General features: G+C 34.2%; 1 protein-coding gene across 9 annotated transcripts in view; it reads right to left on the minus strand.

Moving 5' to 3' along the window:
* Nucleotides 1-21,846, minus strand: part of LOC105386238 (zinc finger protein 628) — a 99,286-nt gene that overhangs the window by 16,608 nt on the left and 60,832 nt on the right. For all 9 annotated transcript variants that reach the window (XM_048630884.1, XM_048630883.1, XM_048630882.1 and 6 more), the window contains one exon: nt 17,421-17,652. In XM_048630884.1, coding sequence (XP_048486841.1) covers nt 17,421-17,652 — 232 coding nt within the window. The remainder of the gene's footprint in view (nt 1-17,420; nt 17,653-21,846) is intronic.

A 21,846-nucleotide genomic window follows, 5' to 3' on the forward strand; every position in this document is an offset into this window, starting at 1 on the left:
CGACTACAGAAAACATCTGACTTGCACACGGCTTTGATGGCATACCACGGGTATGTAGCATCCGTATTAAGATATGGTCTAATTCTATGGGGAAATTGTAGAGATATAGACAGGGTATTTATTCTACAAAAGAAATGCATCAGAGCCATCTGCTCAGCACATCCCCTTGATTCTTGCAAGCCACTATTTAAGAACCTAAAAGTACTGTCACTTCCAAGTCTCTATATTTATGAAATGGCATGTTTTGCCCACTGTCAAAGACATACACTTACTAAATACTGTGATGTTTGTTCTTTTAATACTAGAAATCCCAACAAAATTATAGTTCCGCCATGCAGAACTGAATTTTGCAAAAGAGGTTGCTATCATATGCTCATAAAGATATATAATAAGCTCCCACAGTCAATTAAGTACTTACCTTTAGCTAGATTTAAGGTCTCACTACATAAATGGCTAATTAAAATGTGTTTCTATAATGTAAATGAGTACCTCTCTTTAAATAAAATAAATATGGACTAAGAACTAATATTCGAATACCTAATGTCACTTAATTATAATAATCATAATCAGAAATGTAAAAATATACTATTTTATACATAAGTTCTAGACATAATTTTTGCATACCTGAACAGGTGAAATGTGTAGATCGTTATTTATTATACTGACCACCTATTGTACGACATTTCTGGCAAATAAACTATTTCATTTCATTTCATTTCATTTCATTTCATTTCATTTCATTTCATTTCATTTCATTTCATTTCATTTCATTTCATTTCAAAAATAATCCGCCGTTCCCCACACCATGGTAAAAGCTGGTGCCATTTTTCAAGCAAGCCCACGCTCAGACGGCCAGTTAAGCTTGACCTCTGATCTATTAGAGCTGCCCCCCTCTTCACTTTTCGCAGTATTAGAACCCGGAGGGGGGGCAGTTCAAACTACGCTGGCTTGTTGTTATGGTGCCTTGGAATTTTTGCTATTTCTCTCTCTATGAATGTAATATTTATATGCGTGTTTTGTAGAAAGCTGTTAGCCTTAGCATAGATTGGCTAATGTTGGTTTTCGTTGTGGTAATTTTATATTATCGCTATACATTATCTTTTGAGAATTTCAAAATGCAATCTATGTTTTTATCGGTAAGTTGCTTTTCTGTTATTTCTTATGCCACACCAATGAGGTTGGTACTTATTAGAATTATAATTTTCCAACTAGAGAAAATTCTAATACATCATATACAATTATTGCAATTGTAACATGGCTACACACCATAAATTTCAATGTGTACATGTATGAAAAACATTTTAACAAATGCTCTAATAGGGCAGAAACTAACAAGTTCCTGTACTAGCAAGTTATTTTAATTAGCAACCTAAAAAGCTCTCTTAGGCATTGCAAGTCTAGCACACAATACCTAGGATACCTAGATCTATAGCGAGTAGGAGGCCTACGCAAGAGATTTACATACAAAAGTACTTCCTTACTATAACACTAGCATGTAGCTTTTGACTTGAGAATTGCGTGGGCTTAAAGGCATTCTCAAGTGTTCCATAGACTCACAATAGTTTATATCAAAAAATAATAAATGGTCGACTCTATGGTATATGTTACTGGCCATTTAGAAAAAAATATTTTGTTTTTTATTTCCAATTTTATGCACGATATAAAAACTATTTTACTTATGTATTTAATTAGGTAAAATTAAGTTTTTTGGACTTTTTGCTGTCCAAACACAAAGTTTTCCGGTTTTCCGTTAAAAAGTAGTAAGTAATGTTACGGTTAAACGTAGAATCGGAACATAAATCGAGTTGCGTTCTGATTCGATTTTAAAATAACGGTCCGTCGGCGCATGCGAGTTGCGAATTTATTTTTGTATTTAGAACGCAGACTTACTCACCATTTCGGCGTTGTATTACGTTCGGATAATCCTTGCAATGGACTAGTAATTACGTTTATTCGATGAAAAAAAAACATTTTTGATATGGATTCAAAATATTTTTTTCTTATCTTTTCTTATGTATTAATCTAACTTTAGAATTGTTTAGAAATGTTTTTTTGTAACAAAATCTAAGTAAGTATCCAATTGACGTCGTCTAATTAATTCCAAACATAATTTACTAGTTTCTAAATAGAATAAGCAATGCAGCCCCACATAGATTCCTGACAAACGCAAATTGCGGTTTGACCAACTAAATAAATGCCGCACAGATACGAAAATTAATATTGAAATTGTTATGTACCTTCCACACATACTACACACGAAGGTATATTGCGAAATTACCTCGGCACGCGTTTATCATATCGACAATTTAAATTATTGAGCCTGCTGCGTGCATACACATTTCCCCCCTTTGCATTGCCCCCACCCCTCCCTCCCCCTCTAGTGGGGGCGGGAGGGGGCGGCGCCCCCTTAACTATCCACCCGCCCCAACTATTTTGGGGTGGGCAGTGGGCATGCAAAAAAAATAGTGTTGCCCGAATATATTGCACGTTAATGCCCCCAATTCGTCTGCGCGGGGGTGGGTCGTGTAGTGGGGGCATTATAGAGAAAAAGATGGCGATATGAGCAGTTTTTTTATATCCAAACTGTAGCATGGTTGGTTGGATTGATAGTTTTATTGATTCGTCTGGCTGCTATATGGATATAGCTACGAACATTAAACGGTATTCTCTTTTTAAAATGATGTAGAATGTCTGGTGAAAAAAAGAAAAATGTTAAACTGTCGGTTAACAAATTGAATTAAGAACACTCAAAATGTTTGCAAAGCTCCCACGGAGGAAAGTTAGGAAGAAACCTTTTTTACAATTTCTTTCTTTTTTAATTTTCGTAGCCGGCGTCGGTATCACACAAACGCTTCAGTGGTCAAATAAAAACTTTAAGAGTTTTTAAAGGAGCAAAGAAAGATATAGAGTAGTCTTTGAAAAGAATAAATGTATACAATGATTATTGCTGGAAATCGTAAACATACTTATAGTAAAAGTATAAACCTTTGTATAAAAAGTCTTAATGTGTCTTGTTGATTAGGATTATGGACTTACAACTCTATCTAATGCATTAATCTATCTAATACATTATTTTTAATAAATAAACAGTACCTATAATGTATTATGTATGTCTCAATTAAGTACTTCGTCAAGCCATTATTGTTATACCTAATTCCAACAAAAAACTTTATACGAAAATGTTATTAAAAAAGCCCTCTCAAAGCTTTCTCTGTCCGACGCAGTCAAGTTAAGAAAGATAGCTGGAGAACTCCTGAAAAGGGTACACCGTTTCCAAACGAAAGACGACTCGAGAGAAAAAAAAAAGAAAAAAAAATCGCTAAGATTCCCGAGGAAAGCGGGCGCGAGAGAAAAGAGTTCTGTGGAGCAAGGAGGAAAAATGCAAAAAGACTACAGCGATAAAAGTTGGCGAGTTTTCTGAAAGTTGGCAGCACTGGATGCGGCAGGGCTGCCTCTTTCGATTTTTATCTTAATGCGTTCTGTAACTGTTTTGCCTTTAACTCGCGCACGTTTTACACTCGCTTTAAATAAAGTAGCCAGATAAAACTAGCCGGCGTTTATTATAAAACTGTTTTGAAACCTGCCTTGGAAGTGTGCTGGTTCTTAATTGTGTCTTTAGCCGTTATGAATTCCTTTTCTGGGTTTCTCTTTAAGTTTAATCTGATATTCTATCGTGGCTGCTTTGATTGATTGAGATTTCCGTACGCGAAAGCAACATGGTTACTTTGATGTTAATGTTTTATGGATTGCAAGATTAACAGTGATATCTGTTAGTTAGTAGAGCTTGTGTATGTACAATATTAAAAACAGTTAAGCGCCTAGGTATATTTCTTTAAGGGCTTGAAAAAACCTTCAGCATAACTGTACGATTTCTCACTTTAATAAATTCAACCAATGAAATCACAGTGATACATTCCATGTTCTGCTTAACTTGACGATATGTCTTGTGAAATTCAAAGATAATTAAATACCATTTTTAAAAAGAAGATCTACACAGACATATTGTCTTCTTTTATTCTTTTTTTTGGCAACCCTGCAACTTGTTCAGTGCTAGATCGTGTGAAACTGTAAGATGTTTGCGCCGGGCTCGTGGCACTATTATTTTTATTCATCCCAACAGATGCAATGCCTGTATCTAGAAGGTATAACAACAGCTATCTCTTTGATTTCACTATAATAAAAAAAAAACATGTCTTGGCAATATTGTGTGAAGATTGTATGGTTAAAAATCTATTTAAACAAGCTACCGAACCAACGTAGCGGCGTTATGTGGACATAACTTGTAAGTTAGATCAGACAGCTATTTTAGACACATTGATAACGTTGTTTTCTTAAGGATTGTTGGTCTATAGTAGGTCCGATGAAACAGAGAAAAAAATAAAGAAGAAAAACAAATTAATATTTAAAAAATCATATAATTATGATGTGTGGTAGTTAAATAGTAACCAATAACGGCCAGTTCGCATGTATCACTTTGAAAGTGATGGCGATAGCGAATAAAATGAGACAATAGGCCAGGTCCAGACTAGACGGCTGCGGTCGACTAGACCAATCTGTGCACTACAGTTTTACGACCGACGTTCAAAGGGTTAAATGACACAGTTGGTATTCAAGACTTTTTCGCCATCTTGACTGTTGAACTTTTGAGGCGATTTTTTTTTCTTAGGTTATATACGCATAAGTAACAACTGTAATTCAAGAAAAGTAATATTTGGATTTTACACGAATTATAGTTATGATTAACAATCAATTTAAAGGATTACAAAGCTAACACAGGGATTCATTCGAATTTCAAATTTAAACATTTGACCGTTGCTCGGAAACAAAAAAGCGGTAACATAATACTCATTTATAACTCTTCCATACCGTATCGCCCTTTAATCCATTTTTTTTGTCTTTTCTATTCGTGTTTCATTATTTGGCGTCCCTTCGAGTTAACCCTTTGATTACCTGTTCTTGTTTTTGCTAAGAACTGAACTAGAGGGTCCATTCTGTCAATCTGTATTGTTTTTTTATGCGAAGCGTAATTTTAATTATTATTTTCGCACGCAAATGTGCCAATGGGTGCCGTTGTTAATCATTCTCGATTAGACTACTTACATTATTACCTAAAAGATATACATTATTAAATGTGTAATGAAGATTAGGCATGAATATTTATGTTTACATCGGTATGAAAACCAAAAAGATATACAAATTAATGTAGGTAACGTTCGGGAATTCTTACAGCATTTTTATACATAATTATAACATTTTTACATTACATTAGTTTACATTATTGTTTTATTAAATAATGTGACTTAAACCTAGTAAAAGTTTATCTGCACATCAGATTACATTGGTGTTACTTATAAAATAGGTCCAAAAACATATTAGGGTATAATGTAATAAAATCAAGTAAGCGTGATAACAAAATATTTGTATAAGTATGTACTTTAAAAATTTAACGAAATAATGAACACCAAAAACGAATACTTTGTGAGTACGCACATATCCAAACCGAAATGTAAAACATGTGAGTTTGTAGAGCACGCTTCCAAGCTTGTATTATTATCTTTTTAGTAACCGACGCGCCGCATCATAATTCCGCGCTATTGTTCAAAGACGAAAGTCCTAAAATACACAATGACCCGTGTTTGGGCCGAAAAAAAACGCAGCAGCTGCCCATAGCTGCCCATTTGTTAGCCAATATTCTCAAAATAATAGGTAACACATTATTATTATGCTAATTTCGGCGGCGCAAGCTATTATTTCATTCACAGGTAGAAGGAAGAGAATCACCCGGAACCGTCCCATTGTGACCGGACCCTGTATTTTTGGGCGCTGCAATTGAAGGGTTAAATCGAAAAGTCGTAAAAACTTTTTAGTGTCCGACTATCATTCACGGCGCATATGACTAATGTTGACGAATTATGACGGCATATGTTACGTGAACCATCGAGTTGTAAAATAACCATTCAGTAGGTAAGTTTTTAAATTACAATTATTGCTGGCCAGTTGCTTCTACTAAATCGAACGTTTTGTCTCACCCTATTCTCTTAATAGGCAGAAGACAAAAGTGTTCTTTTTTCAAATATTATGATTGCTCCGTAATTATTCATCCAATTAAAATGCACCGCGTCATTTTAGGCCAAGAACACACTGCTGATTGTTCCAAAATTGAATTTTAATCACCGATTCTTTACTCACAATGGCTTACCGGAGTGGGCGAAGAAGAATGCCAAAAAATGAGGGAAAATGGCGCGAAATTGCTTTCGTTCTGAAATAGGTTCGATTCTTCGGGATCGAATGAAAGGAGGTGCTTTGAGAGCAATTATCTCGAGTATCTTTTGAGTTTAAATTAAGTGAAAAAACTTGGGCACGTTTTTCGACGACGTTTTGCTAAGGTTAGGTCGGGGGAGACCCGAAGTGTGATTAAAAGTTGCCTTCTGAATTCTTTTCAACTTACCTTCGAGTTTTGAAATAATTTCGGCGCAGATTGTTTTATTTTTAGACATAAATCAAATATTTTTATCTTTACTTTAGGTAGAAGGAGCATCATCTAAGATAAAAATATGTGTAAAATAAATTAAAAGAAAGAATGAATTAGGTACAACTTACACAAACATGGTGACAGGAAACAAATATGTGATGAAATTAAAAATGTGAACAACGAACACACATTTCTCAAAAGTCACTAAATTCTTTTACTACAACATTTTGACAAAGAAATAAACTAATTAGTGATATTAATTATGGCATTCTTTTGTCCATAATCTTTCTGTAGGGTTGCGCTAATTGTTTCAACATATGGAACTGCAAGGGTTAAGATTCTTTTGTTTTTTTGTACGTATTATATTATAAGAAATTAAGGATTTCGATTTTCACTTTCAATAAAATTATAGAGTTTTTTCCCATCGCTTAAAGTATTTTGGTGTAGAAATACTCGATAGTGTACAAAAAAATATAAACTATAGTTATTTTAAAATTCAGAAGATTTCAGAATCAGAAATTTTTATATTTGTACAATGAATAAAAATTATTGACTTTGATTTTGACTTAAAAAAACTTTGTCGTTTAAAAAATGGTTTCAGACCGTAGGTTAGAATGTAAAAGGCTGTGTAAGAAGGCAAAACAACACACAGTCTTATTTACACAAAAGCCAGTATCCGTGACACACATTTTACTCTTACAACTAAACAGTAAAGAGCGTACACGTAAGGCGAAGTTTCTAGAAGTTTTCTTCTATTTTTCAATGGCCACTAATAAAATCGAGGACGCTATTTGTAAGACAAAGATGGCGGTTTTTACATTACAATTAACATTCATTCATTATACATATGTATACGATGGACACGAGCGAGTCAATGTTTGGAAAAACAGGTTTTCAGATTTAAATATGCATTTCAAATTAGCTGTCATATGTATTATTATTTTTCCTTCATCGTAAGGGTTTTCTTGCAGAAATGTATCGGTAGTAGTTATGATCCATCACATGACTTTACACAATTTTGTAATGACCAACTGATGTTGACTGTTCTTTTTAGTGTTTATTTTTTTACGTATTTTTTATACCCATAATATTATAAGTAAGTAATATAATTTAAAACATTGTGAGAAATCGATAACAGGTGCCTTACTTTGATACGGTCCTTTTTTTACGATACATGAAAAAAACCGGAAAAAACCCATCAATATCAGTGATTTTGGACCGGGATTTTATGGAACATCTGACTAACAGATGTTGTGCGTATGTCCACTTTTTCTTACTTTTTTAATCGTACAAAGTACAAGCTTAAGTGCTGGCTGCACTTTTATTTTAAGAATAAATTTGGTGGATCAATTTTTAAAACAGAATCAGTTATTGCGAAATTCAAAAATGGAATCCGCGAACTGAGCGGCGAGCAGACCGCTTCCATTCCATTTTTAAATCCCCCGCGACGCCGCTTTTGTTTTTTATTATTTTTAAAACTCCTAACTTGCTACTTTAAGCTATTCTTCCTTTCTTCCGAAGCCGTTTCTTTAATTAGCAACAAAGAATACGATTGCGTGTTTCTTTTTCTTTACAAATTTAATTACTGCTTTCTTTTTAAAGACAATGACTGAATGCTTTATGCCATTATTATGAATAATGTTATTTTTATTGTATTGTTTATGTCTTTGTTTTTTGCCGAGTATAATAGATATTTTTTTCTGCGCAGGTGTGTTAATGAGCATTAAAAACGAAGAGAATAAAAATGATAGAGGTACCTTAGTACCGTGACAGCTTAACATTCTAAGGTGCAACTTAAAAAAAGCGCGTAAACGAAGCTTAGCTTCCCACGTTTAACCGTAAAATAAAATCGAGAAAATTATAACCGATTTCGCGCCCGCCCGTGCGTCTAAAGTGCAACTATTATGTTATTATAGGCTTCAAAACTTGCATCAGAAGGCACTAGATGCTAACGGGACCGCCGTGCAATACCGCCAGGAAACTGGTTTTTGTTTAGCAAAAATAGGCAGATATACAGGGTGTTGCAACCAGGGTATAGTAAGGCGAAACGTGCGTGTGCAGCATGTTGTATTTAAGACCGGAAATCAAATAAGAAAGTCAAAATTCGAAAAAAGTCACGTGATTAACAAAGTTTCTATAAATATTTTTTTTTTTCCGCAAGTATTGAAATTCTGCTTTCACTTCCAATCTTAGATATACCATGCTGCAAACCTAGGTTTCGGCTTAGTTTACCCTTTTTGCAACACTCTGTATACGCAAGGTACTAGATACTCTGTGGCGGAATGCTGCGTGTGGGTCTCACAGACCACGCTGCAGGGTTGAGTTATGTTCGGGGCCCTTTGTCGTGAATTGTGTATCGGTTTTCAATTGCGACTCAGTACATGCGTTAGGAACGTATTGCATGAGATGCTCTCGTTTTTATAAACAGGTTTATAGGTATTATTTAATTATTTGTAAGAAAAAAAATGTTACTGTAAGATTTTTTTTACCTGCCACACGTAGGTACCTATGGTTATACTTACAGCAAATCAATCAATTAAAGCTTTTTTACTTGTACCTCCTGTAGGTTGGCTGGTAGAAAATAGTTTTGGCATTAAGTCCACCTTTTGTACACTTATATCTCATATTTGTGCAATAGAGTATTAAATAAATAAAGCCAAAAATATTACAAGATATAGAAAATGCTATAAAAAGTTAATATTATTCCTGTCAACATTATTCTAAATTAGTCAAAAATCACAAAACGCCCCCTTTTTTCTAACTGAGCGTCAAATTAAAAATCGAACACTTAACCCTTAAGTTATCTTTCAATTAACCACCGAGTGTTATCCCTCGGAGAAAATACAGTTTTTCAAATTATGGCGGGAAAATTAAGTTCTGATTCCAAGGAGGTTAGACAGAGGAATTAGTGCCTATAAAACTGGAGGGAAAAAGAAAAAGATGCCTTCGGTCTATCTAGTTTATGTCTGCTTAAATTGTAAAAGGAACATTGAAACCATAGATTAGACTTTAGAGAAACGAAAATATCAATCTAAAATTGTATTGTGTTGTAAACACGGCAAAAATTTCACAAAAGAATTAAACTTTTCCACAATATTTCCAATAGAAGACAAACAAATGATAGATTCCAAGATAAATAAAATCTGTCATAAAAAATATACAACTCAATTAAGATGGCACCCATCACGAGGTGGTGCGAAATTAAAAATGGCCCCCAGATGAAAAATTGCCTTCGCAATTAAATGAGAAATGCTCAGTAAGTCCGAATTAATAACCAATCGTAGCGCGAGGTGGCACATCACTAGTGATTTTAGCATATTAAGACGATCATTGTGAAATTTTACAGGTAGCCGTCAGTTTTATAAGTATTCTAGTGGAAATGAATAAAGTGTATAGGTATTGTGTTTAAAATTATTTATTTATTTCATTCACTTATTTATTGATATTGAGACTACAGAATGAAAAAGTTCCACTTGCATACACTAAATGACCTAAATTTTTTAAAATATTTTAATTTACATAAAAATAATAAGAAAACAATACTTATGTTTCTAGTTTGTAACATTCTAATGCGCTATTAAATGTACTTCAATATTGCGTTTAGGCCTGCCTTGTCACTGGAACTTTTTCAAAACTCGCGAGAATATTTTAATTGTAAAAAAAATCCGGCCTCGTCCCTTCCCTAGCCGTCACTTCGGAAGAAAAAGGAACAATTTTCTTCTCAACCAATATAATTTCCTAAGCACCGAGCCGTGCGTCCTGTTTGAAGAAAAAAATGGCAGATAAGACCTTCGGAGGCGACTGTCACCTCAGAATTGGGTGAGTGGATGAGGCTTGATAAAATACTAGCTGTTCCCGCGAGCTTCGCTTCGTCTTAAAAAGTTTTCACGTGGGAATTCCGCGATAAAAAGTAGCCGACAGACAGACACAGTTACTTTCGCATTTATAATTATATATAATTAGTTAGGATTTAGCTATCGAAATAGGCTAATCTGTAATAATAGTTTAAGTATTTAGAAATAAATACACTATCAGCGATTCCAATTAATTATAATTAATATTTTCCAAATAATGAACTGAATAATGACCAAAAAATTCAACTAAGATCAATGGGTATTTAGAGCGGAATTCATACATAATTATAATAATATGTGTTTGACAAATTTTTTATGGTATGTTTGTTACTTATTGCCTATGGCTTCTTATTTTATAGAACTCATAAATGAAGGCTAAAGGCAATTACTTAGTTGAAATAATGCTAAGTAAATTGTTAGTAGTTTATATGGCTTCATTTGATGTTAAACGGTAAACTTCTGTAGTTGCCTCTATGTTTTTAACGCTATTCAAATTAATATTAACCTAAAAATTAAGAATTCATATTGGTAATCAAAGTTTTTTTTTCTTTTTAGCCTCTAAGATTTTTTTTTCTCCATAATTCTGCCTATAACTATAGAGTTATAGGCAGAATTATAGAGAACAAAATAGTTAATGAAGAATGAATTGACAAAACTTGGTCATAGATATAGATCTATGACCAAGTTTTGTCAATTCATTCTTCATATCTCAGAATAAATACTTATTCAATTCATCTATTCTTAGGGCGTATCCATTCTCTGCTTTCGCGAGTGATGTCAATATTTACTGGCGAAAAGAAGGAGCGAAAAAATAAATTAGGCGAAATCTCATTTTGACTCAAAAATCGTCGACATCTGGGGCTGCGGGGAGGGGCGGCCACTTAGGCCCAATTGTTCGAGGGGAAATTGGGGCTTTAAAGGGATTTTTTTCTGGGGTTACTGTAGCTACGTTTTGGGGTAATGTGGTTATGTGGTAATGCTGTTTAGATTGTTATGTAATAGGGTGGGAATAACTAGATGATGAGAGAATTTAAGATTATTTTTTTCTTAGGTGACTAGATCAATTAGATCTATTATAGATACATTCCTGGATTACGTTTCGAAAATCACCTGTATTATAAGTAGGTAGGTATATATTTTTTCAAATTACACCCTCATGTGAATGTTACCAACGTACGGTTACTCGCAAAAATAGAACAACAACGTAAAAACAACGTACAATCGTGTCAAAAAGTTTTTTCCCCAACCTGGTTTGAATTAAGAACAAGCAGAACCCCCGAAGGTACAGTCGCGCAGAGTCGCGCTAATGTAGAACCCTGAAGGTACAATCGCGTAGAAAGTGCTAATGTGATGGCAAACATTCGGCAAAATCAAATAAAGTGCGATCGCGCGGAGCAGGCTTTTTTCCGCCTCCGCGCTGCTGTAGCGAGACCACGGGCTCTTGATACTTTCAAAGTAGTCTTCTTCTTCTTCCTAGCCTTTTCCTTATGGCGGGTCGGCTTTGTTCGTCATTTCACGCCATTTTACCCTATCCTCTGTCATATCCTCATCCACTCCATACTTTCAAAGTAGTATAAGTTACAAATGCGAGGAAACAAAAGAATGACGAAAAATTATGCTATACTTACTTCTGTTATGAGTTGGTATACAATCATATCAACAACAAAATCTCCCTTCATCATAAAGTAAATAATTTCAGGTACGACAAAGTTTATAGCTTTTGCATTAGGTATACGACGATTCGTGCACGTATTTACTTATTTATCTACCAAACGAGGGATTTATACCTAAAACCCTAAAACCCTAAATTATTTGGCGCAAACTGCATTTTTTTAAAATTTGTGATGAAAGGTGATATTTTTAATAGAGAAAAACCAAAAGTATCAATTCCTTTTAAATGTTCGTTATCTGCCCTCTTTTCTGGGAGGTGGGAAACAAGACGCGGGAAAATGGAAAAAGAAAACAAAATAACAATAAAAAAAACGATAACAAGAGCGACCCTTCGAATTTCAAACTGGCGAACCAATCGGGGAAATTACTGACGTTCCATTCGTTCTCCATTTGAATTTTATTTACTTTTTATTTTAAAATAACCGTTTTGGGCCGGCTTTCTTTCTCTTCTGTTTTTCTTTGCGGAAGTTTTTAAACAGACCGAGAAAGTTTCAGTTTTTCTGAAATTATTGTGAAATGATACCCAACTAAGATATACTATACATAATATAGCAATCTTATTTATACCATGTAGGTATTAGAATTTCGTTATAATAAGGTAAGTATTTAAAACTTTCCCATAAAAAATTACGATACTAGTACAAATCTTTGACAGTAAACTTTCGTTTATCAAAGGTAGAATAATATGTATTAACTACAATTTCATTATTAGACTTAATAATTTTGGGGACGAAGGCACCTTACCATTTACCGTATAAACTTTATATAGTAGGTACCTAGCTTATTTTATATAAAAAAAAAACTTCTCTTAATCTACCTAGACCCCTCATCATCCCACTCCCAGTGTTCTAGTACCATTCCCTTTGCCAGCCCTTTTAATCTCCCAAGAGAATAGAGATATTCTTTTCCTGACAAATTTTTCCATTAAAAATACTTGCTAAATTATAAGATGGATTACGTGGTAGAGTTACATCTGATCCCGGCGGTCCCAGGTTCATTATCCGCTACTTTCTTAACGTTTTGTTAATATAAAAACCGTATTTGATGGGTGGAAAGTGCTTTTGTATGTTCTGTTATGATGGCGACTCGAGAATTGAGGTAGACATCTTGGATTTAAATGTCCTAATAAATATTTTTAGGTATTTGGTAGAATATTTTGAATAAGCATTATTTTATTTTAGTTTTATGATTAATAAATGAAAGTTAAATATGTTATTCGGTTGCTATTTTCAGTTGGTAACACTGATACTCTTGAAAAGCATATTTGAGGTAAGTATACTTTTCACAGCTATAGGAAATAACAATATAAAATCGTTAGTGCTAACCCATGACAACAATATGTAAATTGATATTATTATAACGAAAACCGATGATAATGCAACATTTGCGATGTACAGTCAGCTGCATTAGTAGCTATACACTTTGAACCTTGTCAAACTCACTAGCTGCCTTTTCATTCATTCAATCATTGACGTTTTGTTTAGTAGGTATTTTGACAAGGTACAAAAGTGTATTGCTACTAATGCAGCTGACTGTACCTACGTACTACCTAAACGCATCGCATTATATCATGCAAACGGAAAATGGCCGCTGAATTCGCGCTATAATAATAATAAATATATTAGTTTTAGAGGAAATGCATATGAAACCCGAGCCACCACAGCATTGCGGGTTTGTGCATTACCTTCCATATTTTAGGTAATAAATATAATATTTTCAATTCGGTAATAGCTACGGACCTACCTACTTTTTTAATAACTGACTTAACTATAAAGTTTTTTTTTAACTATACAATTATGTCGATTCTGAAGGCAGATTTTCTAATTTTAGAGCTGTCAAAACCTTAATTTCTTAAATAAAAAATCGACTCTATGAGTGTTGTCATAAATGTAATTTTTTGCTAGCAGAATTTATAGTTTGACAGCGTTATAATTATAATTTCTGCCTTCAGAATCGCTACCAACACAATGCTTATTAATATAATACTAGGGTTTTTAGTTTTTTTTTAAGATACACTAAGGTATTAGGGATTTTAAAGATTAGGTAATCATTTAAAACCCAAAGTCTCAGCTCAGTGGTTATCCAAGCTAGCTCAAGTGCTAAGGTCTTGAGTTCAAGCCTACGCCTGACATACAGGTCGCTCTCAGTACTATTTGTTCCAGGCTCTAAGGCCTGTGTTTAAGACCTGAGTACTGCGACGTAGTTGGAGATACGGGATAACGCCGCCCACGACGCTAGGAATACAGTTTAAGGTGAAATAATCTCTAATGTACTTCATACAAGTTATAGTATGATATTTCAGTAGCGCACTCCCGAAAACTCACTAAAATTTATCAATACCATCACTCGTACCTACAAAGTAAAACAGATTCCATGTAATTAAACATACTTAATAATATAACTATAATTATTAAATCATCAGCGTCCACCTTCCCCCCGCGTTGCAAAATCAATTGCGCTTAATTCAAAATGGCGGCTCATGATTTTTTGGCCCGCGATGACTCGCGCGGGGGTATTGCGACGTGATGATTCTATCGATTCGGTGGTCACGTGACACCCCCCGCGCCCCGCGATGACCACCCCTCAGCAAATAACAACTAAAAGGTATAGCTGTGTGTGTGGGGTGGTCACTTGAGCGTGTGTGTGTGTGTGTGAGTGTAGTGCGTACTGCGACTGACTTTTAATTTATGCAGCTTAATTTACGGTCGTTTGTTTATGTTAAATTACTCAACTATTAGAGATAACATTAAATTATAAGGTGCGTGGTAACAAAATCAGCACTGATACACGGGGCGTTTTAACAATAAAATAAGTTCCAAACAAACCTACCTAAGTAACAATTTTCCGAACGCTGAAACAATAAACTCAAACTTTTCTGAACTGAAGTTTCCGAAAAACGTTCGAAAAAGTCCGATCGGCTTCTATATTCATCGGTAATTTATTTCGCAAATGCTTAGCATATTAATGGGACCAAAAACATTTTGGACTATGCCCCATTGTCTTGTTTACATACAATTTATGTAAAAAGCTAGCAATTCCGAAAACATTCTGATTCGACAATAGGTGAGAAGAAAAGGAGGCCCGTAATGTATTCGTAATTAGTTTTGAAAAAGGAAAGTTTATTTGAATTTGGAACGCTCATTTTATTGAGAGATATCCTTAGACAGGAGAGGAAACGTATTCGTTTCTATAATATAGACGAGACACTATTTTCTGCTTCAGGAAGGCAGAAGAGACCCACCAACACCAGAGGAGGTGCCATGGCTGATGATTTAATGATTGTACCTTTTTAAATAAAGAAAAATCAAGAAATTAAGTGTTATATTTAACCTGTTAAAAAGGCCCAGGTGTACGGTCAAGTTTCATCGCTATCCGGTCCGCTAGCGCCAACTCGATATTAAGTTCAGAAACTTGGTGCAAAAGTGAAAAATCCGTCGAAAGACAAAGGCCCCCGTCCAACTCTTACAAGGGAAATATTTTAATAATTTTCGAACGTTTTTCGTTCGGACTACGCCAAAGGAGTTAACTTTTTTAGCGGCCAGTGTTCTCTTTAATTTGATATAGGTTTTACTCTTTTATGTTGGTACCTATTTGAGACTGTTAGCAGCATAACTTGTCATAAATTTCAAATAATTTTCGTATGTATGTTGTAATTAATGCTGAAATAATACTTAAAAAGTAAGTTCGTGGAATTTATCATTAAAATTCTATACCTAAATGGATAATGCCTCTTTAAGTTAAACCTTCTTTCATAGCTAGTTATGTTTTTCTATAATGAAATTGAAAATCGAAAGAAAATTATACTCTTTTGGAAGCAGTAATTGCTATGTGAGACCGTTGGTAATAAGGTGAAAAGTAAAAGTACTGTCATTAAAGAAAATTGGTTGACATTACTAAGTCAGCAAGATAATTATTTCGCTTACTACGAAAAAAGTTACAAAAGTTATTGTTTCTTTATGTTAAGCCCGTGGAAAATTAATTATAAAAGGTTTTGGAAAATTATAAGGAGGTACTTACATCACTTTAGTTTTTACAAATAATGGCTTTTAGCATCACAACAAAAGACACTGTTGTATAAGAACTACCTAGCTCTATAATATTCAGTAAAACATATTTTCTTAAGATACATACTGTGTGTAACTATGTGTAGGTAGGTACAAGAAAATGAAACAGTTGACAACAAAACAAAGTTACCGCATTTAAAATTAATTTCATCGAAATCAATAAAAACAAAATCAGTGCTGTCCCCACAACGTTTAGGAAGTATAACCCAAAATTATCACTTCTAAGTATCGTGCTGTCATATGCTGATATGCCGAGGTGCCAATTTGCAACAATTAAAAAACTCATTACGCACTGACAACCGATGATTATCGCCTGCCAGCAATAATTACTTAATTACCGTTGGCAACACTGGTGGCTGTTTGAGTTTGACTCTTTGCCTTTCGCGAAAAAAGAAACAAAAATGTGTGGGAAATTTGATAGATTTCTTTTTGCTTTATCGTGTGTACTAAAAAAGATAGTAAGTCATTCAGAAGGAATCTACTTCTTTAGTAGCTGATTACAACTCCTTCGTTTTTAATTACATACTTGTAAGAAATTTAAAAATGACTACATAGGTAAGTACCTAGTTTTACATGAACTGGCAAGCGATTGTAAAAGAAATAGTCGACATAAGTATTTCCCGGAACGCAAACAATACGAAATGAAGAAGTGGAACGCCTACATTCACCGTTATTTCCATAAAAAGCCTCCAACACAGCCATTACCAGTTTTAATACAAGCATAGAAAAACACTTGTACCATTAAAAGTTCCAACTTAAATATATGGCCGAATTATAATGCACATATGAATGGCCGAAGCCGGGCGCTGATTGGCTGGCTGGTGAACGTGGAAAAACACGTGATTTTTTTTCTAAGCCACGTAGAATACGTTGCGTTGTTTCCCGCGCTGTGATTGGTCGAGCGGGCGGCGTTAGGCGGCTATTGGAGAAGTTTTTTTCCACGCTTTTCACGTTTACGGGCAGTGGTTTTTTTCCGTGGAAACTCAACCAATGGCGGGCTGGGATGCAGTTTTAATTATAAAAGTTACCGATCTAGCGAGGCTGCCCGTGGTCGCTGTTTTCGTAGCACCGCGTATATTTTTGCTAGTTTCAAATGGGTTTTTGTTTTTATAATGACCGCAGCTTTCTAGTCAAAGTTTTCTGACTCTGAGATAGGTAAAATAAAAGTAGTATTGTAACGATAGCTATTGACTTATTGTTTGCTGACATTTCTCTCTCATTTATATGAATACCTTATTCAATAGACATTAAATATCATTAATTAACACACCTAATATGTTAGACACAGTCAGTTGACCTAATTCGTGAATAAAATCTCGCGAACTGGCCAGAAAAAAAAACAAAAAGCAAAGGACTCACCCGTATGCAGCCTGGTGTGTTGTTGGACGTGACTCAGCTGTTTGAACCGGCGGTCGCAGTACGAGCATTTGTATGGCTTCTCTCCCGTATGGACCCGGATATGCTGGACCAGCTGGTGGTTGGAGGAGAAAGACTTGAGGCACTGCTGGCACTGGTGTGGCTTGACCTCTCCGCCTAGACCTCTTTGGAGTTCCCGGGCGTGCATCTGCATGGCGTTTTTGTGCATGAATATCTGGAAAAGAGGTCGCATTGGTTTAGGTTTGAATTTGGAAGTGGCGGGCTGACTTTCGGGGACATTCGAATTTTTAAATTTCAAGTAATCAACTTTACGGGGTTTAGGAGATGCATCAGTTGTTATTGAGGTCAGAATTCGTTAATAGGGTTTGGTTAGAAATTATTACCGTGACATGTTATTTCACTACCGAAGTAGAAAATGAGGATTAAAAAATGTTTTATCTTTAATCCATAAAACAGTTAACAAGTAATATATTTTTATTTACAAAGACAATTATATACATTTCCTTTAAGACCCAACCCAGTATGCTACTATACAATTTATTAATATTACTTCACATTGCTTTTAAGAAACATTTCACCCTCGCAACTTCCGCCATAATTCACGAAAATTGCTCACAACCATCGAAAAATGATACTTAAAACTTTCCAAATGCAAAATAAAACATCCTAATACACCTTCATATAAATAAACCGACAAAAACACACATAGGAAAAGTTTATCCGCACGAAAACACGATACCCTACACTACAATAAATAATTTCGAAGTCCCTACAATTCCGTCTTATCTGACTTATGGCTCGAAAGCAATTTCTTTAGCTGTAAAATTATAGAACTCCTTTTGCAACCTAACACCCTGTGGTATGTACCTACTTACTTCTGACGAATAGTTGGCCAAGAGAGAGAAGCGATTTTGAATCTTATCGCAGTGTTATGCAAGCGCCTACAGTGTAGAGCCTCTGTATGCGTTTTTAGTAACTTATTAGGGAAATAAAATTGCACGTAGAAGTGGTCGTTAAAGTTTATTTTACAATAAGGTTCTAAACGGCAGGCGTAAGCAAAAATATCGACTGTAAATTTTTGCATAGGTTAAACCTATTTACCAACCTAGACTATCTTAGGTACCTAATAATTATTATTGCGCCGGTATTTCAAATAGACATTGTTTCTTTGTATATTATGCAGGTACTTTTAATTAAGAAAAGAACTTTTAATGAAGAGAAGTGGGTGCATCAATGCACCTCTGCCTACCCCGCAAGGGTGTACATTAGTATAAGGTGTACCTAAGTGTTTATATTTTTTATTTTTTTTATTTACTTTTTGTTAAAATGTAGGTAAATTAGCAATATCAAATATCAATATTTTAACTAAAATCCATAACTGGAACTCAAGTTTTTTCAAACAACGCACTGTAAAGTTTAGTCAATAAATCCGTTTCTGCGTAGAAGCTACTTCTAATTTAATGTAAATCTATGCGTTTTATAGCAATTTTGTTTAGCTATATTGAAAATCCCTTCCCTTACGAGATTGTATACCAACGACTTTGGGCACGCAACTGTACACTGTATGGAAAATTATTAGTTCACTAGATAATAATAACTTTTTTAACCAACTAATACATAAAACTTTTTTTTTATTACATACTTTTTTCTATTTCATTAGATAGGTAGATTAAATTTTGGTAACTTACTTTAATTTATGAATGTTATATTGGTAAATTCATTGAAAATATGTACCTGGGTATTTATAAAACTTTTGTTGTATTGAGTCATATTTCCAACGCACTCTCAGCAACACAAGTTCAGTGGTTCAGCTTTCAGAAAAAACTAATCATCATTAGTTTTGTGACACTCGAGGAAAATGAGTTAAAAATAAAGATTTGTGTTAATTAAAAATAAGGAAAACATCTGCAACAAAACAGTCACAATAACATTTTTAATTAGAGTCTGACAAAGGAAGTGTGTCATCCTCAAATTTTAGTACTATCAGCGTCGATAGTATATACATACTTATCCGTAAAAAAAACATTTGCAAATTTGTTATAAAGTCTTTGGGTATTAGTATACAATCATGGTCTATCCCCTATAAATTAGTCATTTTCTTTTATAGTTTGAAAATACACATGCGAGCAATGAAAAAGTTCCACGTGCCCTTGCCGTTCCATATGTCACAAAAACTTACAAACCCAAAAAAAAACAGAAGTTGACTAAATAAAGTTGCCCCAAATAATTTACCGGCCACTGTAGCCCTTTCACGCGTGTTAGAAAGTGGGACTGCGGGCGGGAGCACGCAACGAAGAAATTGCAAAGAATTTATGTTTTCGAGCGATATGACGTCGGTACATGTCCGTAATAGCCCCCCGCCTGTACTGGGGGGTCACTCTATACTGACGAAAAACTAATGAACGAGAGCTGTCATGCAATCGGCATGTTTAATACAACGAGATAGAGTCGTGGCTCGCGCAGCAGTGCTCCGAAACTTAGTTTTTCGTCATATAGAGTGACTCCCCTTAAACCGTAACATAAAAATCAACGTTGAATTTCTTACGAAATCTGCTTTGAGAATAGGGGCCGCCGACTAGCATTTAGTTAGCTTTGGATAATGGCTCGTAATTTTTGGATCGAATCGCTTTTACGTGATTTTAGTAGATTTTCGCTATTTCGAGTATCCAGTCATGTAACGACCTGAATTTGGTCTGGTAGATATTTTAAATGTATTCTACCGTAGGGAATTTTTTTTCAATAATGTAGGTACTTATGTAATTTTTATCCACGAGAAAAACTAAAGGCGATGTGAAATTTGCGGGAAATGCTAGTATAATGGAGTATAATAGGTTAATAACTATTAGAGAATGCTTACAGGCATTGTAAGCCTGTATACAATTATATTTATGTGCAATAAATATTTTAATAGTAAATAATAATAAAGAGAAGTAAATATTAATACTTACTGTAAATGAGCTTAAACGAGCTTACAGCATGTAAGATTTTACGCAAACGCTTATACACAAAAATATATGTACTTAATATAGTTTGCTCCGTACCCAAATAATTGGAGCTTTCATAATGGGATTCATAATTAATTGCGTAAGTACTAAAAGTACAGACCTACATAATACAGTCAAGAACAATGAAAAAGTTTCAGTGACATAATGGTACTCTCAATGGCAGGTGGCACTTTTTCATTACTCGTCGTGAGTATATTTTTTTTCTGTCGAGATGAGAATTGCATATCAAAAAAATAAGACGCAAAAGTTCCCAGACGATGCATGACCTAAAAAAATATCTGAGTCAAGTTCATACAAAATGCGTCATCCAACTGGCCGAATGAATGTTCTTTGTAGTAAGTACTTATTAAATCTTTAAAAAGAAAAAATAAAGTTGTACTTACATTGATTTAGTAAAGAAGTATTAAAAAGATGTATTATTATTATGTAGTAAGAATATGTGTTTCAGAAACACTTAAATCACAGCCACCTCTAATGTATTTTTACTTTTAATAAAAGCTCAACAATTATTGGCCACGAATAAATAAAAGTTGCATAAATAAAAAAAAGCTTTGACAGGTGTCACACTGACAATTATCATATTAGCACTTCCCTTTCCTGTGCTGATTGTTACAAAACGACTCGTTTGAAAATGGAATAAAATTACGCAAAAAAAGGTAAAAAGTCGGCTTTTTTCAATGTTATTAAAAACGCACGCACGATTGTTTTAGCTGTGGGGTCTTTTGGGTGTGTTATTATTAATTTACTATGTAAGTACTTAGATAGGTTCGGAAATTTAAACTTGGCATATTTTGACATGATACGTTTTCATATTGCTAAAGGCTGTGTGTAAGTTTATAAGCATTTTTAAACTGAATGAATGAAACTTAAATAAATGACGTGAGTACAAATGTGCTGCGAAAAGTGGGTGGCTCGCATTGTGAGCCACCTCTGACTACCCCTTCGGGGATTACAGTCGTAAGTGCATATGTATATTTATGTACTTGTTAAGAAAACCTATACTCCGTTAGCTTATTGCATCTCATAATAAATGTATAAGTATGGATCAAAATATTTAAAAAAAATATAATGTGTTTCTACATACTCAAGTGTACGGAGTTCAAGGCAACGAGAATTACTCATCTGCTTTTAATAAATACACACTTATTTTATTACCTCGAGGAAAAAAACAACAAAGAAAAAAAGTCTTATCTTAGTTGGCCTTGAATTTCTTGTTACCTCGATTATGTTGCAGATAAAGTTATGCATTAAATCATAATAAATACCTATAAATCATATAATAATGTACCTGAAAGTTAAAAAGTATATGACAATTTATACTCTGCATTTTAAGTTATAGGCTATATATTATACTGTTTTCAAAATTATACTAATATCTACGTCTCCACAAGATCTTATTTCAA

This window comes from Plutella xylostella, chromosome 27 (assembly GCF_932276165.1).
Source record: "Plutella xylostella chromosome 27, ilPluXylo3.1, whole genome shotgun sequence".
NCBI classification, from domain to species: domain Eukaryota; kingdom Metazoa; phylum Arthropoda; class Insecta; order Lepidoptera; family Plutellidae; genus Plutella; species Plutella xylostella.